This window comes from Triturus cristatus, chromosome 10 (assembly GCF_964204655.1).
Source record: "Triturus cristatus chromosome 10, aTriCri1.1, whole genome shotgun sequence".
Classification (NCBI taxonomy): Eukaryota; Metazoa; Chordata; class Amphibia; order Caudata; family Salamandridae; genus Triturus; species Triturus cristatus.
In genome coordinates this window covers 554,366,398-554,387,825 of record NC_140593.1, presented here as the reverse complement: position 1 = coordinate 554,387,825, position 21,428 = coordinate 554,366,398, and the positions used below count along the sequence as shown (strand labels likewise).

At 41.7% G+C, this 21,428-nt stretch overlaps 1 protein-coding gene across 1 annotated transcript in view; it reads right to left on the bottom strand.

The window, feature by feature from the left end:
* LOC146789712 (tetratricopeptide repeat protein 21B-like) overlaps positions 1-21,428 on the bottom strand; it is a 459,544-nt gene that overhangs the window by 274,335 nt on the left and 163,781 nt on the right. The window contains exons 7-10 of the mRNA XM_085631181.1: positions 21,054-21,211; positions 12,294-12,509; positions 12,178-12,212; positions 11,360-11,524 (exon numbers count right to left, since the gene is read on the bottom strand). Of these exons, the coding sequence (XP_085487307.1) occupies positions 11,360-11,524; positions 12,178-12,212; positions 12,294-12,509; positions 21,054-21,211 (574 nt within the window). The remainder of the gene's footprint in view (positions 1-11,359; positions 11,525-12,177; positions 12,213-12,293; positions 12,510-21,053; positions 21,212-21,428) is intronic.

Genomic DNA, 21,428 nt, shown 5'->3' with positions numbered 1-21,428 from the left:
TTCTAACAAACCTTACCTTGTAATACACTCACAAAAACTCTTGGGTCCAGTCAGGCTTGTTAGTAAAGCTTTAGCTCAACTCTAGTTAGCTGTGGCTTTCAGCAGCAAGGCTTAAACAAAGCAACTAGTGTAAAGCATTTAGAAGCACCAAAAAACAAAATAAGAAAGTCACAGCACGGAAGAAATTATACACAAATTTATCAAAATAGATAATATTTTCATGAATTTTTTGAGCTCAAGATGAGCAAAATCCACCGGAGGGTCCAGGAGTGTTAGGAATTGAGTTTCTGCTTGGAAGAGTTATGCACCCGGTCCAAGCAAGAACCACAATCCTAGTCAGGGTAAGTCAGATACACATCCTAAATTAATCTGTGCTTACCCCCGGTAGCTTGGCACAGAGCAGTCAGGCTACACTTAAGAGGCAATGTGTAAAGCATTTGTGCAAAACTTAATACATAAAAAACAGGTACAACACCACGCAAAAATAATCCACAAGAGGTTAGAAAAATAGAGCTTAAATTAATGAACAAAGCAAGACCAAAACGACAAAAATCCAAATAGTAGAACCTAAATTATGAATTTTTAAATAATATCTTGATATATAGTGCTTACAGTCATAAAGCACCAACCGGGGCTATCTTGTCGCACTGGACCAGGTCCAATCCAAAAAATGAAGACAACCACGATGGAGCACAGGTCTGATACGGGAGCCATGCAGGCCCTGCTGAAAACAGTACCTTCACGGAGTAAGTGTCAACCTTGAGGAGCAGCTGTAAGGAGCGATCAGAGGCGATGCGTCAACATTGATCCGAAGGATTGTAGGTGATGCGTTGGTTCCGAGTCGCGCAGTTTGGGGATGCGTTCAACCCCTTGGTGATGCATCGTCGTCAAGCCACACTTTCGGCGTTGTGGTGTCTTCGGAGCAACAATGCATTGTCGTAGAAGAGAATGTGCCGGTTCCGACCAACGCAAAGTCAGCACTGTGTAGATCTTGACGAAACAGCCAGAAAACCCACCTCCAATGGCCCAGTACTGGATTGGCACCACTTAGCAGGGCAGGACTCACAGTTGCCGGAGTTCAGAGGCTGTAGCAGGGTTAAAGGAAGTCTTGGATGTCCCTGAAACTTCAGAACAGGAGGTAAGCCCTTGGAGTCACTTGGTTCTGGGGATGTAGAGATTCAGGTCCAGTCCTTCTAACCACCAAGCAAGGAGGGCAGCAGGGAAAGCACAGCAAAGCAGGAGTCCAGCAGAGTGACAGTCCTTTTAGCAGCACAGCAGTCTTTCTTCTTGACAGTGTCCTCCGGTCCAGAAGTGTACTGAGTTGGTGGTGTCGGGGGTCCAGTACTTTTAACCAGTTGGGCTTTTTAAAGTGCACTAGGTGCCTGCCCTGGCTACAGACTCCCTAAAGGGGGTATGCAGCTCTTTGTGTGGGGACAGGCACAGCCTTATTCAGGTGTAAGAGGCAGCTCTTCCCTACCATCCTGCCCAGGATGACCCATCAGGATGTGAATGGCCCATCAGGATGTGAATGGCCCATCAGGATGTGAATGGCCCATCATGCATACCTCAGTTTCCTTTGTGTGTGACTGTCTAGAGGGACTGCACAAAGCCCAGCTGTCACTCACCCGAGACATATTCAGAGACAGGCAAAGGCATAGAAAGGTCAAAGTAAGAAAATGTCAACTTTCTAAAAGTGCCATTTTCAGACTTACAATTGTGAGTCCAGCGAAACCAAACCTGAAATATATATCTTGTCCCAGATGGAAATGACACTTATAAGATGTAATATGGTAATCCCAATGTTAACCTATAGGAGAGAGAGGTCTTACGGTTGCAAACAACAAATGTAATTTTTCTTCACTACCAGGATATTTAAAACTTAAACATTCATGTCCAACTTTTTAAATACACTGCACCCTGCCCTTGGGGGTGTTCTGGGCCTACCTTAGGGGTAACTTATATGTATTAAAAAGGAAGGTTTGGGCCTGGCAAGAGGGTTAACGTGCCAGGTCGACATGGCAGTTTAAACTGCAGACACAGGCTCTGCAATGGCAGGCCTGAGACATGTATACAGGGCTACTTAAGTGGGTCGTACAATCAGTGGTGCAGGCCTACTACTACTAGCATTTAATTTACAGGCCCTGGGTACAAGTAGTGCACTTTACTAGGGACCTATAAGTAAATCAAATATACCAACTGTGGATATGCCAATGTTACCATGTTTTAGGGAAAAAGTGCCTGCACTTTAGTGCTGGTCAGCAGTGGTGAAGTACCCGGAATCCTAAAGCCAGCAAAAATGAAGTCAGCAAAACAAGATGTCAGAAAGCAAAAGGTCAGTGGAAACCACGCCAAAGAAGCCAGGTCTAACATGAAGATATAGATTTTTTAAAGAAAACATAAATCTCAGTTCTTTTAGTCACAACTGCAAATAAGCATTCGTAACAGTAAAGCTTGGAAAGAGTTGTGTTTGGCCACTCCGGTCTGACTAGGGCAACCAAGTCTGGCAGGGAGATGGTCGGGGGGGGGGGGCATGAAGGAGTATTTGGACAGTTAAATGCCACCAAAGGGTTCTCCAGTCCAGTTCTGGGCTTTACACCACAACCACCATAGACTGCAATGGAGTAGTCCTGATGCTGGGGATGCAGGAGATGGAGGATGCTCAAGGATGCTCTGGGTGATGTGAAGTCGACAGGGGGTGTCCTTGGGGTTACTCCTCAGTTCAAGGGTCAGGTGGGACAATTTTGACCAAAGAGGATGGGGTCCCTTCAAGTCCTCTTTGAACCAGTAGAAGTCCAGCTGCTCCTGAGCTAATGGTCTCCGGTCACAGAGGGTCCAGCAGTATCCTCTGGTGGAGGCTACTGTCCCTCTAGGGTGACAAATCTGGACTCATACAACACTCCTAGGTCTGGCATACTTGGGTGCAACTTTTGGCAGTTGAGGATCGGTCTCTTGGGGCACCCAGCGGAGGTCAGCGATGATTCACCAAAAGTATCTACTGACTTGCCAAGCTAGGCTACTTCAGCTGTGATAGCCTTGGGGCTGATTTCAGGGAGTCAGACCGGCTGACCTCTGAATCACTTCTTTGGCCTTGGGCTTGTGAGTGACTTTTCCACAAGCCAGCAGACACAGTCCTCTCTTCACTAGCCAAAGGTACAGCAGGTGCAGCCCAGCAGATGGTGCAGCCTCTCTTTGTCAGGTCCCAGGCATGGAAGTCTTTGTTTGGTCGTTTCTCCAGTTACATAGTGATCTGAGGTTTAGGGTGCCTGGGGTGCCATATTTATGCACAGAAAGTGCCCCTGAGGATGAGGCGGTCACTAGCCAATATGCTACCAGGATACCTTCTGCTTTTGACTACTTTGGCTATATGTGGTGTCCATCAATCCCAGATTGCACTATTCTGCCCACTCCCAAGACATCTGAACCCTTCCTTGGATGTTAGGAGATTGTTAGCCCACCCTAGATGTGTGGTTACCTGGGGGCTACACTTCCACTGGAAAATGGTTTGAGAACTGGTCTCCCCTCTCTGTTACTGCTGCCAGCCTATCTACCTGTACAAAGGGGCAAACGCCAATACCCTGAGTGGCTTCCTGTGAGGGGGAGGTAACACAGGCTACCATTGTTCCTAACCCTAGGAGTTGTTCGCACTACTCCCCAGGAGGACAGAAAGCTGCCTGGTGGCCAGCAACTGTGTTAGGCCACTGGACAACCTTGGCTACCAAAGTGGCAACTGTCTAAAAACGGTTTTTCTTACAAGTGACATAAAAGTTGACTTGGGCATCAAGTTGGTCTCAATGCCACGAATAATTTGATACCTTGAAGCACCCATTTCAGTAGTCCCATTCAGGAGTTAGCCAGGCTGAGGGGGGCTTCCAGTAACTCTGAGTTAGCCAATGGGGCTACTAACTTTTCCACAGGAAAAACGACTATTTGGAAGAGGTGCTGTCAGGACAGATTAAAAGCATATGTCCTACTTCATAATATATATAGCTTCCTGACGTAGGGCTCCATTGGCCTTCCTTAGGGGAGACTTACATATATTGTTAGGGGAAGTGGGGGCTTTGACATTGGTTTATATGGTCGAACTGGCAGTTTAAAAATGCTCTTCCAGGCTGCAGTGGTAGACTGGGAGCCATTTGGCACTTGGTCATACACATGGCGCAATCAGTGCTGCAGCCCTGGGGGGACACTGTCTTACATGTCCTGGTGCCCTTGGTGCATAAGAAACCATCCTCAATAAGGGGACATCATTTGTGCCCACTTACAACAGCACAGAACTAGAAAATAAAGTGGCATTTTTCAAATTTATGAGGGTACTCCGATTACGGAACTATTTTACAAATATAGTGCCTGTTAACTCTACCAAAGAAAAATCGTAAGGCATTCAATTTAAGCCGAAAAGTACTTTAATGGCTCCAGTGTCCCACAAAACCAAGGACACGTTTGAAACATTAGTCAAAAAAGACTAAGAAAATCAACTACACTAAATTGAGGAAAATAAAAAATCTTAGTAGACCAGAATACAGCACATTATCCATATTGGCCAATAACTCCACAGTAATTTTTCAAAAAGCAGACAAAGGAGGTGGGCTGATCATGATCATCAAGGGGCGGAGCCAGGATCCAACATGGCTGCTCGGAGCTTCTTCTCCGTTGAAGCCCCACTTAAACATTATCTCCTGACATCAGATGGTCTGGAGCGTCTGCCGCTGTGGCCGCCATTCCAACCGGACGCTGCAAGGCCACGATATCGGCAGAGATCTTGCCCGGCGTTATAGCCTCAAGATGGCACCTGGAAAGGAACGGACCCGCTTTGAGAATGAATTGGAGCGGATGCATGGGAACCGATGCCTAATTGGCGGCGTTACCGGGGGCTCCACTGCCTGCTTCCCCGATGGACACCCGCAGCTATATTTTGATCAGTTACTCAGTGAGTTCGGCACTGTTCATTTGACCTGCCCACATCTTCTTCCTGACTTGTGGCGATCCTCCATTTGCCCGAGTCAGCTTGTGTGATAAACATCCCTCGGCCGCAGCGGGCGCGCCGGATATTTTGCCCGGAGTGGCTCCTGTTGCTGAAGATTGAGGTGAGCGGACCCCCCCTCGCCCCCTGCGTGAGTCAAAATGGCGGCTCCCACTGCGCTGCCCACCGTAATGGGCGATGTGTCCCTACTCGCTTTCTGGGTCTACGCTACGACTGGAGCGCCTAGAGTCTCCGGGGGAGCTCTTGTGTCCTGTTTAGAACTAATGGGAGTCTGACCTTTCCCTCCCCACAAAGCTGTATTGTACTCTGCACTCTCTCGGTTAGGAAAAGGGTCCCAGGATGCATGACCCCAACATAGCTGACAATGATGACTTCTACCTCCTTGCTTATCTTTTTTTACTTTCTCAACCCCTCCAGGACTATGCCTGACTTCTTTCGGTCCATGGCTCCCCCGCCCCCCGGCTCTAATGTGACAATCCCTGTTTAAACATGACCTCTTTCCTGACAGTGGAGTCCGAGCATTATGTCCGACGCCCGGTGGAGCTGCTCTGTTCAGCTAATGAGGAGATTGGACTGGGCTCATCCCCTGACCATCCCCTGACCGTCACCTGCCCAGCCGGACCTTGGGCACAGTTTCTCCCCTTCTCCCTGTCTCCCCCTCAGCGTATTTCTGCCGTTCTACTTTTGCCTAGTCACCTTTCTTTCCACCTGTCTGACCGATACCCATTGGAGTTTCCTCGAGAGCTATAGGGGAGACCGTCCTTCGACTACCTCCTTGGCCATCACCGACCCATTCGGTATTTGGGCTGACCTTACCTCTCTCTCTAATTCCGTCTTCCCCCTCGTCCTCTCCCTTCTCACTCCCCTTCTCCCTCTGCCCTCTCTACTGTCTCACCTTCGCTCACGTTAATGTGTGTCATTTATTTGATGTAAACCTTTAATCGTTATTATTGTTGTAACTTTGCTGACATTATGTAAACCGCTCTGATACCTACGGGTCTACCCAGCGCTATATAAAACTGTTTAAATAAATAAAATAAAATGATGGATAGGAGCTTTTATGAGCAGAAAGTGTATGAACATGTGAATGATAGATGCATTTACACTCTTCTTGAGACGGATCCTACATCAGGTATCGCCGCTGTACTTGACGAAATACGTGGAAAGCATGAACTGGTTTGACACCACTACTAAGCAATATCTCACTAATCAGTTCCCGAGACGCCCAAAACTGTACATGCTGCCTAAGGTATATAATAGCCTTGTGGATCCACCATTCAGGCCAATCGTTTCGGGTTGCGAGTCCTTATTTGAAGGTCCAGGACGATGCATAGATGCCCAGCTTCAACCAATAGTACAAAGTTGGTTTACATATATTTTGAAGACACAACAGACTTCCTACGGAGACTTGCATCCATTGCTGATCCGGTATCCGAAGATTGGCTTTTATGCACAATAGATGTGGTATCTCTTTATAACTCAATACCACACAAGCGCCTCGAGGCAGTAGAATGGGCTCTACCAAGGCAACAGGATTTTGACACCTCCAAAAGCTTTGTGATAGATATACTTGAATTTTGTTTACTACACAGTTACCTTGAAGGGAACAAAGAATATTTTTTACAACTATACGGATCAATGGGATTTCCCGGTGCACCGGCTTACGCGAACACGTTTATGGCTAAATTTGAGCACAATCATATTCTGACAAATCCAATCTGTCAAGAGGGACTAGTATTCCTCCGGAGATTCATTGAGGACATATTTTTGATCTGGAAAAATTCAGACGAAACACTGATTGAAAATATTGGGATATTAAATTAAAGGATCCCAGAATATAATTTACATACACAATTCAGAAAAGTGAACAAGCGTTTTTAGACGTGTGGATCAAACTTAAATACAATCAAATCGTCACACTGCTGTTTAAAAAGCCCACGGAGAAGAATAATTTATTGTAGTTCGGAAGTTTTCATCCACAATCACTTATCAAAAACTTACCAGTATCCAATTTCTTAGAACTCGTAGAATATCATCTGAAATTAACACATGCAAGGAGACCCTGGAAACACAAAAAATGAATTACATGGCCAGAGGATATTCAGAAGAATTACTGGACAAACACATTGACCGGGCCTTAGTTTCCCGTAGAGAAGATCTTCTACAGAAGAAACCCAAAATGACATCCAATAGGGTAGCCTTTGTGTCTAAGTACTCTACAGCTTCAAGATGGATTAAAAAGAGTATCTGCAAGCGTTGGGAATTACTGGAATCAGAATCAGACTTCAACGATTTGTTTCATGATAAGCCACTATTTGCATATACGAGAGCACGGAATATAAAAGATCTTTTATCTTCTAAAAAAAAAGAACAAGATCACCAGCGGTCAAGGCAGGAACAAAAAAATGTTGGAACTGCATCCACTGCAACAATGCCATACCTGGAGAAATACTATTGCATCCAAGAACTGGAGAACGCATTACATTAACTCAAATGACAGATTGCAATTCCCAAAATGTTGTTTACTTAATAAAATATCCTTGTGGAAAACAGAGGAAAATTAAAATGGGTTTGACGGAGCACAAAAGTAAAATTAGAAATAAAAATATCAACTCCAGCCTTGCCGTACATTGGAAACAGAATCGCCATACCATTGGGCAATTGAAGTTCCATATTATAGAACAAGTGCCTATTCGCCAAGACCGATAATTCAAAAAAACTCCTGCAGCGTGAGGCATTCTGGATAAAAAGGTTGAATACCTTAATACCTTATGGGCTCAATGACAGATTTGAAATGGCCTGCTTTCTTTAATCAAGGATTCAGTGGAGTGACACGAGCAGACGGAGAATTTAAAAACATCACTTACATTCCCCACGCAGACACAAGATTTTTGATAAGTAACATGGTTTCATCTATGAAAGTTCATGTGACAGAATTAGATTCTTTTTTTAAAGAAAACATGTTTAGATATCTTTTTATTGAAATGTAAACATTGACAGTCGGCCAAGCAATATACACTTACATGGGATCGATTCAGACAGCGAACACATTTCAACATCATAGGCAGCTGGGACACTCATCGGGTACACAGATGGGTTTCAAGGAGACAGATGTTCATCCTCCAAGGGGACCACAGGATCCGCACATATATCTCCCCGGTACACATTCCACTTTGACCATACAGAGAACCACTTCCCCATGTCACATACACCATTTTCTCCCTGAACATACACCAATCTAAGTTCTTTTTCCAGGTATCCAGGGTCGGCGGCATCCCCACCACCCACATTTGGACTACATCACGTTTGGCCACCATCGCACCCAGAGTAGCCCAGAGCCTCTCCACACCGCTCAAATTGGTGGGCTCCCAAACATTAAGGTGACATATTTTCACCTCCGGGCGTATGTCTTTCTGTAACACTCTCCGCATGACCTCGTGCAACCCCCGCCAATCCTCCTGGATCTGCTCACACTCCCATAGTATGTGTAGGAAAGTGCCCATCTGACCACAGCGCCTTCTGCAATCTCCCCCCTCCCTATATGAACCAGCTGGGGCCCAGTGACATACGTTCTATGCAATATTGTGAGCTGGACCAGGTGTAGCCAAGCGGAAATCGCCACCTCACGGGGGGGGGGGGGGGGAGGCCACCGCCTCTCGCCACTCCTCGTCAAGTTCGAGGCCATCCCCCACCCAACACTCATGCAGTCGTTCACGGGGATCAGGGGTATTATTAATCCATTTTTTATAAGTTAACGAAATTGCTATCTGCGGGAGGTACCCATTAAGTAATCTGTCTTCTAACGGTGAAGACTCAGTAGGGGAAGAGCCCTTCTGTAGGGCTGTTACAAGAGCATGACAGATCTGCAGATAATGGAAAAACTGAGTCGGAGAGTTCGTATTGCTGTTGTAGAGTATCGAATGCAATCATATCACCTTTCACCCAGAGGTCACCTATCAGGGAGATACCAATGAGATACCATTTGTCAAATCCCTTTGAGGAACGCAGGTTGCCCAGTTGTTCAGAGTCCCACAAGGGAGTTGCCAGTGTGAGCTTCCTGTCCCAACCTAAGCTTTTAGTAGCTGCATGCCAAACCTGGACCGAGTGTTTGGTTGGACCAGTTAAAGGGAGTTTCCTGAGGTTCGAAAAAGGGCTCTGTTGTAGTCACAATTAGATTCTTAATGTGTAAATAGCTATTAAGGACAGTCCAAAATGTCAGACAGTGATATGAGTAACTTAAACATTGTTGCAAGAAGTTTCATGTAATCTCAGATGCATAAAAAACATTTATGTAAATGACTATGGTGAGAGTTACATCATGTTTAAAGCTCAGTACCCATATATTTATTCACATCACCTGTTTTCTGAGCAATGGCACATCTTTTGAGCACGTTTGGAGTACCCACATACTAATCAACATCTAATGTATTCTAGGTAATAGTACCCTCTCTTCAGCTATCTGTACCTTTCATTAAGCATTACACAATTTTAAGATGGTGCCAGTTTAGCGGTTAAGGATCGTAAAATACCTGGTTCATTTTCCAAAACAAATGGTCTTAAATAGGGGTATATAGGTAGGAGAGTATAATCTTATAAATCGTCCTACTTTATGGTGGTCCTCACTGTATTGATGTTCGGGTTGAACGGATTCGGGTGATTAGACGGTACACGGATGATGTTAGTTTGTTGTTTAGGAATGGCGCTTGTGATTGTTGAGAGTACTCTCGCGAGATTCAATGATCGTGTTAAATCATGATGGCCGTGAGTCGGAAGACGCGTTTAGCCAGTAAGCGGGAGACTCGGATCACAGTGGTTAAGGACGAGAAGGTAATACGTTTTGAAGGAGCATTGTGAGTACGGATGAGGTTTGGGTTCGTTATGCTCTTGGAGTAATGGTGGTTATTTTATCCTAACAGCGTTCAGAAATGGTGACTATTGAAGGTACTAATATTATTAACAGAAAGGATTCCGTATTACCACGAGGTATGCGACAGCATAGTCGTTTCAGAGAGTGAAATTGGATCGTTGTATTTAGGAGTATAAAGATAGATGACTTGAATGTTATTGCAGCATCAACACGATCTCAATTGTTACAATGTTCGTCTTTGGTACCACAACCGAGATGACACAAGCGGTCTGTTAAGCATCCTAGAGGTTTACTATTACGTGGTGAACATAACAGCTGACTCCGCGCCTCACAAGGTTGTCTTGAGGTAGGCGGGTATATTTCACGAATATGTGTTTTTTACCAACAAGTGAAAACATCACTAGATACAATGTTAAGTTTATATGTTTATAGGTAGATTGGAAGGCTGTTCCGCCTATCCGTTCTTTCTTCTTTCATGGATGTAAGTGTTTATTCAAGCAGCGAGTCATAAAAGGGGTAGCACTCTGGTGTCAATGCAACTTAATAAAAGTCAACTGGTTTTCTACACTATGAGGTGACACGCTCCTTCTAAACTGAAGTTGCACAAAATAGAATGATGTTTCTTCATATTAATTTGCACATCATCTGATGAGTTTTCTTTTCACCCAACAGGTTTTTCCCTGATGAAGGGACAGTTGGTCCCGCAATGCATTGGGCGCTGTTCTACTAAAGTTGTATACAGCATCAATTGATTGTATTAATGCATGTAAAACAACATATATGTTGTAGTATAAATGTTTGATATTTAGAACTACTATGTTTTGGAATGTTTAGAAAAGTAAACATGTCCTGGTTAAAAAATTGGTTTACACAGTTTATCTTTAAGTATAGCAAACACAGCAGTGCATGCTAGTGTCCAAGTTACCTCCGAGACTTGGCCACCCTATCTGTATCAGTCATATGCTAGGCAGGCATATCACTAAGGTAGCACGCCGAACGATTGAAACTCAATATTAAGATTATTGGAATAATATAATTGAGTGCACAATCTCCAACAATTTTGAATTTCCTGGTGCCCTTGGTACCATATATTCGGGACTTATACGTCAGCCTACCCCAATTGGGGGAAGCCAATTTAACATGTAAGGGGTAAGGGGTTAGAACACTGGCACTGAGGTCTGGTTAGCAGACCTCAGTGCAATCTCCGCATCGAAAAAAAACAGCAGCATCAGTCCAAAACTGTGGGGGTGATCATACAAAAAGAGGCATTTCCTTACACCAGGTATCATGGAGTATGCATTGTTTTAAACCTCCGATGGTCTACATGAGTGAAAAGGGTTGGGTTACAGCTTACGTCTAGTTTCTATTGGTAGAGAATTTCACTTTAGATGCAATATGTGTAAATAGCATTCTGGTGTATGCGTTCTCGCCGCTGTGCACAAAGCTGAACATAAGAGGAAGTGGTCAACAAGAAGAGGCATTGTAGTAAACAAATACAAGAGATATGTTACCGATAGCAGGCAATGTAGAGCTTCTTATCCTTTCGCGTTCCAAGGTAAATCTGTGCCATTTTTTCTTTAACATCGATGAAATATGGCTGGCTTGAAGTGATATTTCTCAACATTCCCAAGGCGGGCTCCACTTCTCCTTTACTTAGTGCCAAATCATATCCACTGCTATACCCATGAAAAAGAAAAAAAGAACAGATTCACTTACAATGAGCAAATTGTCTGAAAGCAGAGATCTTTATAAACCATACTTTGAACTGAGGTCTTCCATTGGCAGAAGATCAGCAACTAGAAGCTGTTTAAGTCTGCAGTTAAAGTTTCTTTTTTTTACACTCACTCTTTCATTGCCTCACAAACGGTTCAAAACATTATATCCATGCATTAAAAGTCAGAAATCTACTCTTAGTGTTAATTGTGCACTTTAAACTGGTATCAGAATGTTATGGTAATTGACAAAGAATTGCACGAGTGCACCTGGAAAACTACAAAAGATGTACAGTACTCAAGGCTGTAACACAGAGTGCAAAAATTCACTAGTAAATGGTGCGAAATATTAACAAATCAATGTATTTTTTTCTTTTGTTTCCTCTCAAGCAGGAAAAATAGTTTACCCTACATAGTTAATGCTTGCATATCCAGAATGGGAAACTAAACAATGTTTGTGAATATCTACAAGCTATCAAGTGTGTGGGTAGTCACTGCAACCTCCAGGGCCGCCAATCCCACATTAACCACTTATCACAGTATTTACAAAGGAGTAAAATCATCTAGCAATTTTTCTACATTCAAAAGTATAATTTCAGGAATAAATTATAATTTACCCTTGCAAGTTGTTAAGCAGATGCGTATTGTAAACCTTTAAAAGTGAAGAGCAAAATGATGACCACAGAATCCACAATTTCCATCATTAAAATCTAGTTCATGCAATGTTCCTTACCTGCTCACCATTTAGGCGAAGAACCTCTGCAAGTTCCAGATAAATGGACACACGTTCACTGATGCTTATGCTACTCCCTTTTCCCTTCTTACTTTCTCCCTTTCTCATTTCAGGAAGATTCATGATAATTTTGAGTGTTTTAATAGCTTCTGGCAGATCTCCTGTCATTTTCAGTGCCCGAGCCTTGATGAGATGATACAGTGGATAGTCTCGAACCTGGAAAATGAAATGCATTTATGTATATTATACAAGTAGATGCACAGTGAGCTGGTTTTCCAGGCTTTTCTAAACAGGAGTATGTACCTAGTGGGATGATGGACAATGGCAAAACCATTTAGGGGCCTATTACGAGACTGACTCGTGGGAGCGCAGCGGTCTCCCAACCGCCACATTCCGATTTATGCGGTTGGACAGCCATTTTCCTGCCACAGCCGCCAGGGAACCACCATTCCATGGCGGTGTTGTGGCAGTCAAGAGGCCACAATATGCCGCGGACCCGCCAAGCATAATACGAGTTTCCTCTCCGCCGGCGGTGTCACGGAGGTACCTACTCTATGAACACTGGCAGAGAAAAAACAAAAGGGTGCACAAGGGGGGGCACATGTGCCCTCCTATGTACATGCACACCAGTTCCTGGACGGCATGGACTTTACAGCCCATGTCATGCAGGAACTGTTTTTGGCGTTCCCATTGCGGTGGCCATTTTCTGAGGCATAACTGTGCAAATGCTAAAAAACAGCCCGCCAGACAGGAGGAATCTCCTAATCTGGCGGGCGGCTTGAGCACAGCTTTGGCGGTGCAGCAGCGGGGCGGACCCGGTGCCACACTGCCAAAGTTGTAATCAGGTCCCTTGTGTTGAGTTGCAATGACTGTAAATTCATAGCACCCACTTTAGGTTTTACAATCAGAAGATTGAAGTATTAAACAAGCCTCCAAAGAGCAGAGGTCATATGCAGGTGAGTGAACCTTTCATTTCTCTACATGCAAAGGGTGAACATTGCATGGATGTTCTTGGTGAACGTGCATAGCTTTCTGCATTCAGTTCTTTACGAATCCCAAATCTGTTATGCATGAAGATTCCTTGAATTGGAATTTCCTACAGGTCAAGGTGCGAGTCAAATATTACGCATCAAAGAGTATATTCCAGAAGATAGCAGGTAGGAGCAATCATCAATCTACTGGACCCATTGTTTCACTGCAGGCATCAGATAATAATTCAAACAATGCTTCTCCATCCATACTCTTCTATCTTTGCCCAGTGTGATGGAAGTAGTTGTAATCCTAGTTCTTCAGCATTAGTATTTGCGCTGATTTCTTAAAATGTAGAATATCTATTGTGCTTCTGCAAGATCCCAGAGCTCAAGTCAATTTTACTTTTTAATGTTTTTCAGTTGAAACATATAGCAAGAAAATATGCGAAAAAGGCACCATCTAGTGTTTTCCCTTTTTAACTAATTATCCAAAGTATAGGACACAATGTACATCTGGCTGAAAACTCCACTCTACAAAACAGTGCATTTCACATTAGGAGATAAACCCTGGTCAATTAAGAATCTTGGAGTCAGCACTATCTCATTATGCCCAGCAGGGTGACAGTTGGGTTGTTCGTTTTTGCAACAAAAAGAATATACGTATGCATAGAAACCAGTTAAAAATCTTTGGTCCTAAAAGCAGTAAAGTGGGTTGGGCTTTTATGAATTTAGAGAGAACAGCTATGGCTGTTAACTGGGATTATAAGAAAATAACATTTCTTTCTTCACCATGGAATTCTTTCAGGTCTTGAGAAAAGATAAAACAGAATGGTAAAATAACCCAACCTAGAACTTGCAACCAGGGCCACAGAATTTAACAAATAGGTAAATAAGGTACGAAGAGAAGTCTGGCCCACTAAAGTATCCATCCGGAGTAAGACAATAATTGGTAGTCGTACAAATGTGAGGAATAGGAACATTTATTATCAGAGATGCAGTAACAGCCATACCTTTGAGAAATACGCCCTAGACTTCCATCATAAGGGCCTATTAGCTTGTGAATTACAGGTAAGATGCAAGAAACTATCCACCAAGCTATAATCTGTTCAGAGGAGGCAGGACCTGCTCCTCACTGCATTATAATTAACAAGGAGCTTTTTGACAGTGTGTATATCTTTAGGCTTGCCCAAATAATAACTTATGCCCACTTCACGTTGAGGCTATGTAAAGAACTCTATCCCAGTGATGATGTATTAGAGGAAAAATAAGGCAAGGACATTTTCAGAATAACGTGAAAATTACAAATCTCTTTTTGGACAAAAGAATGGTGAGTTTGTAAGGATAGTTTTTAAGATAGAACACAGTGTATGGTTCATCGGTGCACAGGGTGCTTGGACAAAATATCAAGAAAATATAGTGTGCACAAAATATCGTGTCAAGAATATCCAGTACAAAATTATTGTGAAGGTAAGTTTCTATGGGAAAGAAAAGTTTTACTTCACTTAACTCCACATTTACGTATACATATCTTCAAGGTAAGTAGATGTGGAGTTAAGAATAATAAATCTGAACTTACCAATTTGCACTCGCCTGCTTGATATTTCGGTTCTCCATATCTTTAATGTGATTTTCTGTCCACACTAATATTTTGCAATCGATATTCTATCAAACATCCTATGCACAGAGCTTAAAGTTCACTCATCCACGTGGATGATGTAAAAGCCACTAAAAAAGCAACCTTCCACAAAAGGTTCTGTTAATCAGTGCTGGAGCAGAGTTTTCTTTCAGAAAATTCATGGGCTTTTGAAGCTCTGGCATGTCTATGCGTATTATTAATTTATTAATAATTAACAATTAATTATTTGTCTTGTGCAAGTATGTTTTACTAATCAACCTGTTTGTTCTAACACAAGAGAAAGTTACATGAGGGTTAGCTTATATGTGCTGTTTCTGTATTTACAATAACGTGCAAGTTTTCATGTTTAAATGTTGCTGTGTGCTGTTTATTTTTGAGCACAAAACGCTGTCTGAATTAATGCTTTTTATGTCGCAAAAGCTAGATAAATACATACACATAAGGGTATTAGTGGGGTTTACACTGTTTAATCATTATGCTGTAGTAACGTTTATTTTATCTCTTTAGTTAAAGATGGTCTATTGTGGCCTATGAAGGCCTTAAACGAGCTGAGAATATTTGAAGCCTGTCTGTGGTGTGGCATTTTCTGTGATGTGGCAAGGGAGACCCCTGCTGGAAAAAGGTCGAAGACAACTGACCGTGGTCCTTGTTGTATTTTTCCATGAGGACATCAGCAGCTTGGAGGATCTCCAAAAGAAATGGAATGTCCTTGGTGGACAAAGGAGCTTCAGAAATGAACAATGTACTGTGGCCCGGTTGCCGAGGGAAGTTAGACAAGTTGGATACTTTATTAGTTTCTGTTTCTTGGTTCCTGTTCCGTAGTTCACGTCTTGTGACTTTTCCTGAGCGGAGATTTCCAGATGTAGCAATGTTACATTCCTTCCTTCTCGTTCTGCTCAGTGATACAGTTTAACTTGCCAATTTTATGTGTGTTTCTATTGTATTTTTCATTATAAGAATTGTTAGCTTAGGGAGGGTTTTTGCCACTTGCCATTTTACCTTCGCTGCGTGAACTTGCGTTGCTGAGGATCGATGCTGAGGGACTCCGTCTTGAGAGACTTTACCGAGAGACTGGTCCTGACCCGTTCTGACACTTAGTTAGAATAGGTAACTATGAGAACTGATTTATTCTGATTGATTTACTTTGATTAATTTTAGATAAAGCAATATAACTTTAAAACATGGTGTTGAATATTCTTTCTTGTCAATTATTGTGTACATTTTTGATCATTATTGTATAAATTGTATGGAGTATATTTAAGGACAATCACTATAATTAGGTCCTATCGTCCTCGATATAGATGCAGGGAGTTAGGTGTTTACTTCCCACAGGTTTATTACCAGTAGAGTATTGAGCGTGTGTTAGTGAAATGGGCCCTAGCGTATGATGGATGTATGTGCGTGCAACTGTGCAATTACTCTATCTGTGATAGTGGGCATATTTTGGATACCCTGATCTCTATCATCAGCATTGTGCATGGGCTCACGCAGAGTTTCGATCACTTTAGAGAACACACATTGAATGGCCAGGGAGGAGAAGGTATTTTAACAGGAGAAGCACTGTCCTAAGACCCTACAGGAAATCCTGAATCAGTGGAATACTGAAAACAGCCTGAGAATAATAATAAAGGTAAGCAGCGACAGTAGCCAAATGCACTCTAATAGAAGATTTCTACAAACCAGATTTTGCCAAATAAAGCTGATAAGGTGGTACTTTCTCCTCCTGGCAAGTTCGCGGTTCTGCATGCTTGATGTTGCACTATAAGCAGAACCTGTTCCTTTTGAATGCATATGAAGAACTCATAAAAGGATGTTTTGCCTCTCTCAGAATGTTCATGCAGTTATCAGGTACATTGCTAAGTCTTACCTCGGTGATCACCTTGAAAAGAACTGGGATTGGTGGAAAAGTGTACAGAATCCTTGGGACCAACCAATCAAAATTGCATTCCCCAGGGATGACGGCCCAAGAAACCCGGAGGCATAATTGGGGAATAAAACCGGTCCATTTCTGGATCAGGTGTAAGCCTCTGAAGTAGCTGTGGTCTGTAGATTAAACTTTCTTGCAGCTTTCTCTGAGAGTTCATGGAACGTCCATTGAGCTCTCAAATAGAGCTGTGAGAAGGTGTAACCTTTGGATCAAAGCACAAGAGTTCTAACCCTCAATAATCTTTTAAACAATCAAAACAAAACCACAAGCTTGTCCTATGGTTCCAATTGTTCTTGCAACCAGATCATGGAAAGGAGAGATCCTAGACGTAACATATTTCAAAAATTACTGTTCCCACTCTAGTGAGTGCAACTGCAACAAATGATGGACGGAATGCTCAATGATTCATACATTCTCCCCAAGTCAAGAGATCTGGGTTAAATCCATCGTTCTTTTGCCCACTACGCCACCCCAGTTTGGCCCAAGCCATATGCAAATCAGTCTAGACCCTGTGCCTCATGGCAACAGTCCAGACCGAACTGCCAAGCCAGGTCCTCCCTGGACCGGAAACAAGGTTGGCTTATGAGGGCTGAAAGTCCGAAACCGGTCCTAGGATGCCTGGCCAGGCAGTTCGGGCTGGACTGTTCCCATTGGGCGCAGGGTCAAGACTGATATGCATATGGCTGGGTCCAAACTGGAATGGCATGGTGAACAAAAAAACGATGGATTTAGGCCCAGATCCCTGCACTGGGGTGAATATAGGACATTGTTGTGCATTCTGTCCATCTATTGTTCTTTTTGCATTTGTCACTCCAGTGAGTGCAACAGTAGAGAAAGTATTGGATAGCAGAGAGGTAACATTTACTATTCCCACTCCAGTGAGTGCAACAGTCCGGAAAGTGTTGGATAGCGGAGGGGTAAAAATTACTATTCCCACTCCAATGAGTGCAACAGTAGGGAAAGTGCTGGATAGCGGAGGGATAACATTTACTATTCCCACTCCAGTGAGTGCAACAGTAGGGAAAGTGCTGTATGGCAGAGGGGTAAAAATTACTATTCCCACTCCGGTGAGTGCAACAGTAAGGAAAGTGTTGGATAGCAGAGAACCAAAAATTTATATCATTTAAACAATAAAAAAAAGGATCTTAAAAATAAAGAATGTTTAAAAAAAATAGATTAAATATATTAAATATTAAATATAATAATTACATATAAAAAAGAGGTACAACTATTTGAAATAAATGAATAAATACCTTTATAAACAATATTTAAAAGAAGCAAATATTAAACAAAAACATTTTTAAAAACAAATGTATTTTCTTTATTTCCTACCCTATAACTTACACAATTAATAATTTTAAAAATTAATAAAAATTATTATTACAGATTCATTGAATATGCATTCTTTAACACTATAATATGCACTACACACACGTAAAATTAATTACCCAATTACCATAATTAATTACTAATTTAAAATAACTAATTAATTCATCAATTAAAAATAAATTACTTCCCAACCTTCCCACCTGTAAACACCCCAATACAGACGTAAAATTAATTTCCCAATTACCATAATGAATTACTAATTATTTAATTTAAAATACTTAATTATTAATTCAGCAGTTAAAAATAAATTACTTCCCATCCTTCCCACCATTTTCACCTATAAATTCCACAACACATACCTAAAATAATTACACAATTAACAAATAATTGCCAATTAATTACAATTAACAAGTAATTATTACATAATTAATAAAAAAATGATTTACATAGTTAACACTAACATCTCAATTCAACAATTAATACAAATATTATATAAATTTACTATAATTAAATTACTTCCCACCCTATACCCCTATAAACCCACAACCTGTAACGGTACTAAAACCGCAAAATTCAAATAGAAAAAAATAACTACTAAAAATAATCAATACATTTTAAATAATTACATCACTTCCCACCCTATTCCCCTATAAACCCACAAACCGCTGTGGAACTAAAAATGCAAAATTCTAACTTTTTTCTTAATGACTACTACATTTTTAACACATATAATAAAAATACAAACAATTATTATACAAAAAAATACATGCATCACGTATAAAATATATACTAAAATACATAACATTAATAAAAAAAAATCAATATCTTTAACATCTATATTTTTGAAAACGATATTAAACACTTAGACATTTTTTACATCGATATTACTTACCCGAGTCGATATTCTTGACCCACAATTATTTTTGTCACGCTATTTGTGCAAGTCGATATTTTTGGGTCGATATTCTGTCTCTGCACCACTCCAGGGTAAAGGTGAGGGATACCATCAATCAGAAGATGATCCATCCAAGTCTGAATCCTCAGGCGATGACATGTGCCAACTTTCTTTTCTTGGATTGGGAGATTCAGATGGGGAAAAGCATAATATCTACTTGTGCCAGAACTCTTCACTGCTCTATACCTCTTGCAGTAACACCTAGATGGAGACGCATCACTGGACTCAGAGCTTTTCACTCAGAGAGCACATACTTTCCTGGGAAGACTGGAGGATACATTATTCAGTTTAAGGATGAAATGGGACTTCCAAAGATGAATGAGAAGAATCTTCTAGTGATCCCTTGGTGCAGGAGGATGAGTCTGAGCATCATCTAAAGAGAAAGAGACCTGGCCCATTCTGGGTTGTAGGCAACATGCTGTGTATTTTCCCGTTACCCAGAGATATCCTAGTTCACACTCCGACGACAGTTTATTTCTATGCACCTGACTATGGCAGTTGGCCTATACGGGGTTATATGTACCTTGCTGTGTGATTCACTTGCTCCTTTCTATATTAATAATAAAAAATATGTAATCCTACAGAGAAAGACTGCTACCTCTTCAAAATCACGAGGAAATGGAGCAGATGGGATGATTCCCTTCCAGGTCTTAAGATCTGAAGGCGATCCAATTTTTGACAAATAGGAAACATTCTGGATGATGAGGACTGCCAATAATGACATCACTTCAACGTCAACAGGAGCCTTGACTTTGACCCTTGGGTGTCTGAACATTTCTCAGAAGGCACCAGCATAGTGCCCGAAGCCACAGAGAGGTCAAACATCACCAGGAAAATCAGGGAAAAAAAACACTTTCTTCAGAAAAAAAAGTGTAAAGAGAAAGAAAACCTCCTTAAACATCGATTAAACCCAAACGCTTCCACAAAACAATTGCTGTTAACTGCCAAAGCATCTTTAAATAAAGCAGGCTTGTGTCCAGGATCTTCCCCACAGAGAGGGGAAAATAACTGTCTAAATGCTGGACATGATGGTATGGTGCACTCTTCCAAGATTTTAAAAACAGGTTTTAATTCCTAATGTCTGTATGCTTTGCATTGAGGCACATTTTCCCGATTTCCCTTTTTGCCTAAATACACTGTTTTCAAGTTTGGTGTTTTCAGCAAAATGAACCATTTTCTCCTATTTATTGGCTATTTGGTGAAAAAGGAAACAGCAATTGATGTCATTCTGGCATGTTCTCGGTTTAGGTTGTTTAAGTGGAAAATGCATAAATAAATAAGTTGCGTTCTAGGCTATAGAACAAGTTCATGAATATTCAGAAATCTTGTGTAAGCGTCTACCTATTATGAATATGCCCACAAATCCCAAGGTAAAGAACTTTGTTATGTGGCCAGCGATTCATAAGCATAAAATGATTTAATTTTTTACTTTTTACAAAAAATCCTTTTTTTTTCAAATAACTTAAGCTAAACTGGGCTTTCAGGAACACGCTTCCATAGTTCCTAGTGCCATTCCCCAAATATCAAGCAATAAGGAGCCTTGCAGCTAAAGTGCCCTGGGGATGTAATGTTGCCTTTACTCATTCATTGCACCCAGGCATTACTTCTGTATTACAGAAGGGGACACAAACACTTGTGCTGCCAATCCTGTGACACCCATTGTGCAGGTGCACATATTGCACCTACATTGCAACAATGTGGCATCCCCTTATTTGAATGGGGGAATGATACCATGCATATAACCCATTTGCCCCTCTGCCTGCAGTGTAATACCTACACGGGCACAGGGTAAACAAGCACAACTTTAATTGCTCAGTCACAAAATACCAGAAAAATTAACCATTTATAAATCACAGTTATTTTAAGACTGACAATCTATGTTGTGTCTTTTCCTTTAGTACACTTAAAAGTTTAGATTTCTAAGACACACCGCAGCGCCTACCTTAAAATTGTGGCTAACTCCTGTTTCCAAAGAGAGTGAACACTCAGAGAAGTTGGCTTGAGACAGGTAGATCTGGGCCATCAGAAGATGTGCATCAGCAGATGTTGAATCCAGTTCCAAACAACGTTGCAATGTTCCTTGCGAACCTTCTAAATCACCTGCAAATATAAGGGACGATTCTGGTTACACATTTAATTTTTAATCTGGAGCAAGATGATCTACTTTTCTTTTCTTGGTACTATTCCTTCGGGCAGATGTCTAGTGAAATCATATAAATACATACACACACAAATATAGAATTGATCTAGAGCTTCATTCACAATGAAGACATAACTGCTTATCTATAGAGTGGCTTGTTAGGTCTTAAAGAAGGAT